At 32.3% G+C, this 12,451-nt stretch overlaps 1 protein-coding gene across 3 annotated transcripts in view; it reads right to left on the reverse strand.

The window, feature by feature from the left end:
* LOC111699981 (protein kinase C-binding protein NELL1) overlaps positions 1-11,081 on the reverse strand; it is a 39,329-nt gene extending 28,248 nt beyond the window's left edge. For all 3 annotated transcript variants that reach the window (XM_023470785.1, XM_023470786.1, XM_023470788.1), the window contains exons 1-5: positions 10,784-11,081; positions 8,065-8,187; positions 1,255-1,446; positions 709-762; positions 232-292 (exon numbers count right to left, since the gene is read on the reverse strand). In XM_023470785.1, coding sequence (XP_023326553.1) covers positions 232-292; positions 709-762; positions 1,255-1,446; positions 8,065-8,158 — 401 coding nt within the window. In that variant the 5' untranslated portion in view covers positions 8,159-8,187; positions 10,784-11,081. The remainder of the gene's footprint in view (positions 1-231; positions 293-708; positions 763-1,254; positions 1,447-8,064; positions 8,188-10,783) is intronic.
* Between the last annotated feature and the right edge of the window lie 1,370 nt (positions 11,082-12,451).

A 12,451-nucleotide genomic window follows, 5' to 3' on the forward strand; every position in this document is an offset into this window, starting at 1 on the left:
CGATTTGGACGTTTTTCCAGAATTGGGATCACATAGGACGATTTGGACGTTTTTCCAGAATTGGGATCACATAGGACGATTTGGACGTTTTTCCAGAATTGGGACCATATAGGACGATTTGGACGTTTTTCCAGAATTGGGACCACATAGGACGATTTGGACGTTTTTCCAGAATTGGGACCATATAGGACGATTTGGATGTTTTTCAGAATCTTAATTAATCAAAAATACCTAATTATTTTGGAGAGGGAATCTCTAACGATGGAATTAAAATAAACTGATCTGGACAATCCTGAATAAAAAAAATTTTAATAAATATTAAACAACTTTGAATATTTTTCAGTCACAGCTTTATAATTATAATAGGATAAGTTTTCAATATGAGTAAACATACAGTGATTACAGATATAAAACGGATAATGATTGATGCGTTTGATTAGAAATACCATTTTGTGCACCAGTAGTTACACTACAATTTTACTGGCGATATTTATCAAGAGGAAAGACGACTGTCATTTCGATTTATTTTAATTATGACTGCATTAGTTTTATTTTATTTTCATTTTTAACCATCCATTTCTTGTTCCTCTCTCATTAACTGTACTAAAAAAAAACAAATAAGTGCGTCATTATTGTCTAAAAATTCTCCGGTATTGCGCGTAAATTCACATGGACGGGATTGAAAACAAAGACGATCTAGGCTGAGACCTGTAAAATGTAGAGCAGGGGAGGTAAAGTGCGGACCAGGCTGTAAATTCAACCCTAAATCAATTAATCAATTAAAAATACTATTTTGCAATTTTCATTAAAAATCAGTCAGTCAACATTTGCATTAATCTATTAATGGTTCAGTACAGTAATCAAGCATTGATTAATATATTAATGGTTCAGTAGAGTAGTCAAGCATTGATTAATCTATTTTTGGTTCAGTACAGAAATCAAGCAATGATTTTACCATTCAATAAACGATTCAATCAATCAATTAAGAATTAGTAAATCAATCAATTATGTAATAAATAAATAGATAAATAAATAAATAAAACAATGAGTTAATTAATTAATCATCCAAAAATTCAATCCATAAATTGATTACTCGATAAATAAAAAGAAAAAAATCAATAAGTTAATCAATCAATTAATCAATCAATTAATCAATCAATTAATCATTCAATTAATCATTCAATTAATTAATAAATTAATCAATCAATTAATCAATCAGTTAATAAATCAATTAATCGGTATGTGTTGACCAACCTGAGAAGGTTGTATTATGAAGATGAAGTGCTGTGACCAAGTCCAGATATTCAGAACCCGTTCTAGAGGAGAAGGAGGATGAGGAGGATGAGGAGGATGAGGAGGAGGATGTGGATGAAGATGATAAGGATGGAGGGGATGATGATGATGCATCTGGAGAGTTTCTGTGAAATGAGTTTTGAGTAGAAATTCCTGAAAATATAAAGAACATAATGATTCTGCTGAATTACATAGTCCACAGCTCCTAAAATCCAATACATTTGTAACAGCTGTTTTGACAGTTTCGTTCATTAAAAACAGCTGATTAAACAGCTGTATCTGTCATGAAAGATAAAGCACTCTACCCTACCTCTCAGCTGATTCCTACAGCTGGATTAGTCATGAAATAATATTGGATTTACTTGACCTTGAATTTTAACCAGATTCAACTTTAGTTTTACTAATTACTTCTAGTTCTACATTTTGCATTCATTTTCTTCTTTCCCATTGAGTCAAATGTTTTTGTCTTCAATAAAAAAGTCATTCTTGAAATAAAGTTTAAAGCACTCTTTTGCGTAACATATGCCCTTGCCTTATTTTTTATTTTTCTTGAACAGTTTTTAACTTTTTTCATCTTTTTAGAAGAATTCAATGTCTAACTTCCATTCCCCTACCATTTCCGGTAACTCCCATTTACTCACTTTACTCCCATCAACTCACTTTACTCCCATCAACTCACTTTACTCCCATCAACTCACTTTACTCCCATCAGCTCACTTTACTCCCATCAACTCACTTTTCTCCCATCAACTCACTATACTCCCATCAACTCACTTTACTCCCATCAACTCACTTTACTCCCATCAATTCACTTTACTCCAATCAACTCACTTTACTCCCATCAACTCACTTTACTCCCATCAACTCACTTTACTCCCATCAACTCACTTTAATCCCATCAACTCACTTTACTCCCATTAACTCACTTTACTCCCATCAACTCACTTTACTCCCATTAACTCACTTTAATCCCATCAACTTACTTTAATCACATGTACTTCTAAAAACTCCCATCAATGCCTATTTAATTCACTCCCCCTTATCAACTAATCCCTATCACTTTTCTTCACTTCACTCTACTTTTTAAATCCATTTACTCCCATTCAATCCCTTATACTTCTAAATACTCCAATGTATCCCCTTACATTATCTTCCCTGCACTCCCTTTCAACGTCAATTACCTCCCATTTAATCTCCTTCCCTTTTATTCAATCCTCTTTAGGTTGACATAGTTAAATGTTGACATAGTTAAATTAATCTCTTACTATAATCCATTTTGTTTCCTATCAACCTCTAACTTCTTAATCCCTTTTAATCCCATTAAATCCGTTTTTATGAACTATCAATTCCTTTCGCTTCTTTTAAATCCCTCTCAAGTCTAATAATTCCCCCAAAATCCCCCCCTTGATACCCTATCTAGATCCTTGATTATATAATTCCCCGTAAACTGCACTTGTAAACTAGATGTTCTGAATTGTATACATTTAAAGGTCTGTATAAACACCGTCCTGTCACTACACCACATATCAAGGACTAGCTCTTGAAAATATTCCCAACCAGGGGCGTATGCAAACAGGAGGGGGGGGGGGCATTGAGGCTAAACCCCCCTGGAAAAGTAATAGCTGTGGAATCGAAGGTAATTTTTAGGGGTCCCCCCCCCATTCCTCCTGAAAAGCTAAAATCGAGTCGCCTCCTAACCAATTATTCCCAAACTCGACTCTGCGGTTGCAGAAATATAAACTTGGAAAAAATAAAGAGACTGAAGCTTAAAAATCAATTTATCAATTGAAACGGGCCTGTGTAATACACAGTGTATCATATCATCATCTCTCATATCATCTCTTACTTTATTTCATGTTGATTGGAATACTCACAATTATGACTTGAGTCTAAACGTCGTCTTTAAATTTCAAAGCTGTCTGGTTCCCACTGTAGTAATAAGAAGGATAGCTTGAATAAAGGATGTATCTATATACAACATATCTGTAAAATTGAAATCTGAAAATTTAGTTTCCCGGTAAAATCGTTCAAGTGCGGGTAAATGGTGGAAGAAACGTTTAGTAACCTTGGCAGCGCTGGGTTCCCAAGCTAGTACAAATATGTACATTAAATAGTAATCTCCATTTCTTTGTTTGTATGTCCGATCATAACTCAGAAACCCCTTAACTTATTGTCCTCTAATTTAGATTGGGAAACTTTGAAGAATCACGGGTATGTTCTCAGTTTGGTTTTAAACTTCTAAATTGAGTGGGTCGACCTTTACAGGGATAAATGGCTAAAATCGTAATTTAAGACCAAGTGCAGGTAAACGGTGGGAGTAACCATGAGTACCATGGGCAACGCTGGTTTCACAAGCTAGTCTGAGAAAAGGATAAAACTGGGAGTTGAGACTAGTTGCATTATGTTAGTAACAGGTTTAATGTTTTCTATGCAAAATTTTGGCAAAGACGAAACAAGAAGTTTTGTGCAAATTGAGTTTGAAGGTTGGATAAACATTGGGGATATTTCTTTTTCTTCACGATGAGTGTGTTCAGTTTTAGCCGAGAGGCTTAAAGAACAATGTCAAGAATTGTTTAAAAGGATTTTGGGCGTAATTTCAAATGAGTACAAATCCTGGCATAAAATTAGGTTTAAAAATACAAATCCTGGTATAAAATTAGGTTTAAAAATACAAATCCTGGCATAAAGTTAGGTATAAAGAATACAAATCCTGGCATAAAATTAGAATTAAAGTGAATACAAATCCTGGCATAAAATTAGGTTTAAGGAATACAAATCCTGGCATAATATTAGGTTTAAAAAATACAAATCCTGGCATAAAATTAGGTTTAAAAATACAAATCCTGGCATAAAATTAGGTTTAAAATACAAATCCTGGCATAAAATTAAGTTTAAGGAATACAAATCCTGGCATAAAATTAGGTTTAAGAAATACAGATTCTTGCATAAAATTAGGTTTAAGGAATACAGATCCTGGCATAAAATTAGGTTTAAAGAATACAAATCCTGGCATAAAATTAGATTTAAAGAATACAAATCCTGGCATAAAATTAGGTTTAACGAATAAAAATCCTGACATATAATTAGGTTTAAAGTGTATACGAATCCTGGCATAAAATTAGGTTAAAGAATACAAATCCTGGCATAAAATTAGGTTTAAAGAATACAAATCCTGGCATAAAATTAGGTTTAAAGAATACAGATCCTGACATAAAGTTAGGTTTAAAGTGTATACAAATCCTGACATAAAATTAGGTTTACAGAGTACAAATCCTGACATAAAATTAGGTTTAAAGAGTATAAACCCTGGCATAAAATTAAGCTTGAAGAGTACAAATCCTAGCATAAAAATAGGTTTAAAGAGTACAAATTCTGGCATAAAATTAGGTTTACAGAGTAAAAATCCTGGCATAAAATTAGGTTTAAAGAGCACAAATCCTGGCATAAAACTAGGTTTAAGGAGTACAATTTCTGGCATAAAATTAGGTTTACAGAGTACAAATCCTGGCATAAAATTAGGTTTAAAGAGTACAAATCCTCGCATAAAATTAGGTTTAAAGAACACAAATCCTGGCATAAAATTAGGTTTAAAAAGTACAAATCCTAGCATAAAATTAGGTTTAAAGAGCACAAATCCTGGCATAAAACTAGGTTTAAAGAGTACAAATCCTGGCATAAAATTAGGTTTAAAGAGTACAAATCCTGGCATAAAATCAGGTTTAAAGAGTACAAATCCTGGCATAAAATTAGGTCTAAGGAGTACAAATCCTTGCATAAAATTAGGTTTAAAGAGTACAAATCCTGGCATAAAATTAGGTTTAAAGAGTAAAAATCCTGGCATAAAACTAGGTTTAAAGAGTACAAATCCTGGCAGAAAATTAGGTTTAAAGTGTACAAATCCTCGCATAAAATTAGGTTTAAAGAATACAAATCCTGGCATAAAATCGGTTTAAAGAATACAAATCCTAGCATAAAATTAGGTTTAAGGAGTACAAATCCTGGTTTAAAATTGAGTTTAAAGAGTACAAATCATGGCATAAATTTTCTGAATTCCTGTGGGTAAGATTATCACTGCTGAGTTTTATATGTCCCAAAGGACTATAGCTGCGTGTTTTTATTACTGTTCTATATTATTATACATCTAGCCCACAGAGGGATATAATATACAGGATTTGTAAACTCTAGATCATCATCAGGTTTTAAAAGAAATTATATAACCCTATAAAGCTATGGAATACACTTATACTCCGGTCCATTTCAAGTACCGGGCTGCCTTTTGACCAGGTAAACTGTACAATATAATTACAGACTTTGTAATGCAAACCGGGAAACTAAACCAAATAAATGCTCCGATCTTTTAGTCAAATTTATGTGAATAAAGCCCAGCTTTGCACTAAAATTTTGAATTTTTTAATGAAAGATATTATTTGAAGCTTTAAAAATCTCAAATACCTGGCATCCTTGAGACTTGAGAGGATAGATCTTTTGAAATGTTTAAAAAAACATATATTTTTTTTTATAGTTTTCTGGAACACTTTTGAAAATGAGAAAGAAGTTGCTAAAACGACAAACTCAATCAGTAATTTTTCGAAAAATAGAATAAATTTTAAGCATCCCCCTCCCCCCCATCCATAACTTACAAATGATCCTGAGGCGTCAGGGTAAACAGAGTGCTTGAAAAGTATTTAAAGATATGATTAAAATTGCTAATTAAGAAAATGATCACATTTCGCATGAGAGTGCAGTTGGGTTACTTTAATTACTCATTATTTTAAAGGGTTAAGAGTACATTGCTCCTCAGAATTATTCATTTAACCAGATAGATTATTTTTAATATCTGGTTTGTCAAAGTGTATTTTGTATACCAGATTACAGATAACATCTAGTTTACAAAAGAGTATATTAAATACCAGAACCAGATATATTAGAGATTATATCTGTTTATAAACGTTTTTTATACCAGATAGATTACAGATAATATCTGGTTTATTTAAGAGTATATTATATACAAGATAGATTAGAGATAATATCTGGTATATAAAAGAGTATATTATATACCAGATAGATTAGAGATAATATCTGGTTTGTAAAATTTATTTTATATACCAGATAGATTAAATTTAATATCTGGTTTATCAAAGAGTATAATATATACCAGGTATATTACAGATAATATCTGATTTATAAAAGAGTATATATTTTAACCAGGTATATTACAGATAATATCTGGTATAAAAAAGAGAATATCTTAAACCAGATAATATTACAGATAATATCTGATTTATAAAAGAGTATATATTTTAACCAGGTATATTACAGATAATATCTGGTATATAAAAGAGAATATTGTAAACCAGATATATAACAGATAATATCTGGTATAAAAAAGAGAATATTTAAACCAGATATATTACAGATAATATCTGGTCTTATAAAAGAGAATATTGTAAACCAGATATATTACAGATAATATCTGGTCTTATAAAAAGGTAAAAAACCTATTATGGTTTTTTAAACGATTAAAGTACTCCTTAAAGGGACTTTAGGCGTAATTTCATCTGACATTTCATATAAAGATGACAATGCTCGATTAACAGCGGTACCTTTAAAAGCTTTGTATGATCAAGTATGAATTAGATATAAATGTCTATAAATTTTAAAACTACTCCATAACAATTTACTCGAGGGGTCTATCAGCTAACACAATCAACCAGGACCAGCTCTAAATGCCACACAGGGACACAAGCATACAATATCATAGGACAAATCTCAGAATTTATACTCAACCAGGACCAGCTCTAAATGTCACACAGGGACACAAGCATCCGATATCATAGGACAAATCTCAGACTTTATATTTAACCAGGACCAGCTCTAAATGTCACACAGGGACACAAGCATCCGATATCATAGGACAAATCTCAGACTCTATATTTAACCAGGACCAGCTCTAAATGTCACACAGGGACACAAGCATCCGATATCATAGGACAAATCTCAGACTCTATATTTAACCAGGACCGGCTCTAAATGTCACACAGGGACACAAGCATCCGATATCATAGGACAAATCTCAGACTCTATATTTAACCAGGACCGGCTCTAAATGTCATACAGGGACACAAGCATACAATGATGTAGCACTCAATCTTAGAAACTATATTCAACCAGGACCGGCTCTAAATGCCACACAGGGACACACACATCCAATAATATAGAGCTAACTCTCAGTCTTGTGCACAAGCAATATCAGTTTTTGCCAATTATCTAGGTACAACCTCCGCTCGTATAATTAAACGAGGACACAAGCTATCTTTCAAGCCAAATTCTATCCAATGCTCTAAGCACAATCTCATGAGCTATCGATGTCAATCAGACACTAGCTCGAATCAATGCTAAAACAATTAGCAAAGATCTACGCTCATTCTTTGAACGAGAACACAGACTACTTCGCGTTTCTGCAATAAAAGCCGAGTCTCAATCAACTAACTTTATTCAATAGCTTAGATTAAAAAGTTAACCTATCTATCTACAGTGGTAAGCGATTATATCAATAAAATGTAGGTGAGTTTTTTATTTAAGTTTTGATTGTTACATGATTTTTTTAATTACAAGTTTACAAGTAATCATTGAGAAGCTTTTCTAATTAAAAGATTCTCTTGACATCTATGTTTAAATGTATTCATTTTGTTTAACAGCTTGATATAAATCAAAATTTAAATCGAAAGCCGTCTTCATTGTATTGATATAATCACCTACCACTATATTCACCTGTTTCTGTTTCTCCCACCATGATGAGTAAAAGAATGAGCAGAGTGTGGAAAACTGGGCTGGAATAGCAGAGACCGGAAAATCTGCCGGGCATGTCGTGTCACCTGGTCAAAGCTCTAAACCCTGATCAACGAGATAAATTTTAAAAATGAATATTTAACAGGGTCAATAAAAGGAGAGAAGAGGCCGGTGGGTTTAATCTTTTATAAACTATGTTTAAGGGATTTTAAAAATAGCTTTTTAAATTGTCTTAAGCTTTATTGCATTTAATTTTTGATATCATAATCTAAGAGTGAGCATTATTATTTTAAAGTTTAATACAAATGACTCTCTATAAGATAGATACAACTGTACCATTAAAACCTATATGTAATTAACATAGATAAATAAATAAACATAGATAGCTTATGTACGCAAAATCACCAAGAATTGTACAGTCCGCGAACTCATGTCGTCTAATGCGCAATCTATCTTTATCTATGGTAATTAACAAAAAAAGGATATTGTGGATTCACTTTTAAAAAAGTAATAAGTCTTATTTTACTTCATTGTTTCTGCCTAACAAATCCGCAATCCTCTTTTGTCAAGAAATTGCATAAATGTCATAATATATATAAATTATTTTTTCTCTGTCAAAGGTTTACAATTGATACCGTTGCGTCGACAATGCTTTAAAAGAGTATTTAAAGTTTTCATCTGTATGTCATACTTTTTTTTAATCATTATAATATCAAAGTGCAATAATATTAAGGGATATCTCAATTTTTATGCAATCAAAAACGTTAATTGTAACTTTTCCCAAAATTATTTTGAAAATCATTCTTTTAAGAATATGAAGCAAAATATACTTAAGAAAAAATTGAATTCCTAAATTCTGCAAAAGTATTTGGACTTATTTCGGTGACGTATTAGCATATTTTGTCTTAGAATATCAATGCAAAAGAACTTATGGAAACTTTTTTTTGAATATTCCACCTGCCATTGTCGATGGACCCAGTGAGAAAAAATCAAAATTGTCAAGATTTGAATAAGTCTGAAAAGATTTATTTAATGTATTTACTTTGCAGAATGTATGTATGTGATTGTGTATTCAAAACAATTTGCTAAATAAACAAGAATTTTTCTAACACACTTTTTGTTGTAAGTTTTTGAACAACACTAGGTATTTACATATTGCAAAACTAAGAATTGTAAGATGAAGGCTTTATCGGGATTGACAGAGAGAACACAAAATAAAGAAATTAAACCAGGAACCCTCAAGTCTATTTTGCATATACAGGTTCACCCACAAAGGATGAGAATGTAAAGACGACTGAAGACTCTTCAAATATGAAGATCCAAAGATTAAGTCAAGTCTGGTGGCTGAAATGTGGTCTGTAAATGGCTAATTTAATGAGTTTGCAAAAAAACAGCTTTTAGTTGCAGGGAAATATGGATATAAAGAAAATGACAGTTTTAATTCCGCACAGTCGTCTATGAAGTCCTGGTGGGAATCCAATTATATTATGTGTACTGCAAAGTTTCTGTTAGGAATCTAAACAAAAACTCCTTGATACTAAATAGGGTTTCCAATCGGTTGCGCGAAAGTTTGCGGAATCGTGCCGAATTGTGCAAGTAAAACCCACTTGCGTTGGAGACCATAGTAAAAAATAATTATGCTGTAGAGTTAAGTAAATTTATATTAAATTATCATTCAATAACAGATCCTACACTACTTGAATACAACAAATACATAAAAAGTATAACAAACCCAGATATTCAATGAACGAAGAATGTGTTCGAAAGTCAAGAATCAATGAGTGCTGAACACCTGAATAACCATATGGACCTTTCAAATTATAGTTTATAAATTCTTAGTAATAAGACATATCTCATTTCCACTAAACCCCCCCCCTTAAAATTAGGTTNAATTGACCCCCCCCCAGCGGGAATAGGGTTAAATTCCAAATATATATATTTAACTGAAAATGTGGATTCAGCTTTGAACAATTGTGAAAGGAATTCATTATTCATTTTAAACAATATTTCTAAAAGTTAAGCTTTCTATAATATTCTTTTATAAATTTAAACTAAAAATAATCTAAAATAAATCACCAGGAAATTGTAGCAACATTTTTTAGAATTATTTCTGAAGTAAAAAACTAACACACGCATGGAGCTGGGAAAAATGAAGAAAAAATCACTTTCAATTTCTTTTATTTATAAACTAAGCCACAACTTTAAACTTTTTAATTTTGACCTTATTATTATTGGAATTATTAAAGGTTAAACTATTAAAAGTACGTAGTAGTTTAGCGTGAGACAACATCTCATTTATTATTTTTCTTTTCTTCTGTGAACATTTTATCGATGGTAGTCCGCAACATTTTTTTTCAAAATTTCACAAAGTCTAGAAATCGAAAGTATATTTTGCCGAGACATTCACAGTGATAATTAATTTTCGTTTAGAAATGGTTTAAGTGGGCATATCGTTAAATCAATTTTAATAAATAAATAACAAGAAGACAATACGTCATGTGCGTCATATATAGCGCAGTAAAACCTGGAAATAGTTTTCAAGAAGTTAGTACATCCAAGCAAATGTTTTGATTCAAATAACTTTTCTTGATTTTTATCAGATCATTATGCACTTTAAAATCTAACAATATTTTTAGAAAAATCAACTTTAAAAACACGTCAAGAACAATTTTAAAAAGTTTTCAAAATTTATCGTATTTTCCTAACATATCCATAAGTGTATGATCTACACTGCTTGAACCTCAGTACTTAGTAGATTTAATCCCATCCTTAGAATCCTTCAGCTAAATATCACTAAATAGAAACTTTTTTTAATCTGCTCACTTTTTTTCAAACAATTGTAAACCTTAACCACACTTGCTCAAGTCTAGTTTGTAGCAATTGTACAGCGTTCTGTGCATACACTTGCTGATTGTATACAGTTAAATTGTAAGTAAAGGATTGGTGTAGGTGGGACGGATTGTATGATACTCACTACATGGAGTAGGGTTCGGGACTGAAGTTAGGAGCCGGGACTCATAAAGGAGAGAACCGGGGGGAGGATACTTCGATATACCACACTATATACCACACTATATACCTCACTATATACCACACTATATACCACGCTATTTACCACACTATATACCACACTATATACCACACTACATACCACACTTTATACCACACTATATACCACAATATATATACCACACTACATACCACACTATATACCACCCTATATACCACACTATATACCACACTATATACCACACTATATACTACACTATATACCACACTATGTATACCACACTATAAACCACACTATATACCACACTTTATACCACCCTATATACCACACTATATACCACACTATATACCACACTATATACCACACTATATACCACACTATATACCACACTATATACCACACTATATACCACACTAATAGGGTTTAACTGTACCACACTATACCAAACTGCTCTATAGTATACCCAACAAGAAAAAAATACAAAAAACGGAGGACAAAAGGTGCACCATTAATCATGTTGCGGAGATCGAAAAACGGAACTCCGATTCTCCAAAAAAGGAGGTTCGGCGGTATTCTATACTGATGCAATTGAGGTGCTCTGTTTGGTGCACCGAATGGAGTGATTTGCGGTGCACCATTTTTACTCCTCTTTTGGAGCTCCGCTAATACACCTCTTTTGGAACTCCGTTACGTCTCATTTTTTGGCGCTCTGTTACTACTCCTCTTTTGGAGCTCCATTACTACTCCTCTTTTGAAGCTCTGTTACTATACTCCTCTTTAATTAGGGTTAGTTTAGAGTACTTTTGCTACACCTTTTCTAGAGCACTGTTGCTAAACCCCATTGGAGCCATTTAAATTAATTATTATATATTCCTTTAAAAAGTTCCGGTAATTAACATTTACAAACATTAAATAGATGTATTTAACTAAAATGTATTTACCAAGCATTAACATATGCATATGTGATCTATTGGATACTTCTATCTTAATAATATGACTTTGAGCAGGGTTTATTACATATATTATATTTTTGTAAGTGTATTACTTATGAGCAAACACAAATATCAAATTCTAGGAAACATAATTTTGTTTAAAACAATAACAGTTTTATTTTCTCTATATAATCAAATTTTACTTTCAACTCTAGAGACCTCTTGTGGTAATATTTGGAACTGCCTAAACCTCCTGAAATGGAATTCTGAAGGGCTCCTCTTTTCGAGAACTCTCCTCAAACAGATGGAACAAGGAGGATAATCCACAAGAGGAGGAAATGAGGAGAACCATCCATTTTTGGTGGAAGAAAGGAGTACTCCACTTGCAGAGTAACTGCGGAGAACTTGTCAAAAGGAATTCCTCCGG

This window comes from Eurytemora carolleeae, unplaced genomic scaffold (assembly GCF_000591075.1).
Source record: "Eurytemora carolleeae unplaced genomic scaffold, Eaff_2.0 scaffold375, whole genome shotgun sequence".
Lineage (NCBI taxonomy): Eukaryota > Metazoa > Arthropoda > Copepoda > Calanoida > Temoridae > Eurytemora > Eurytemora carolleeae.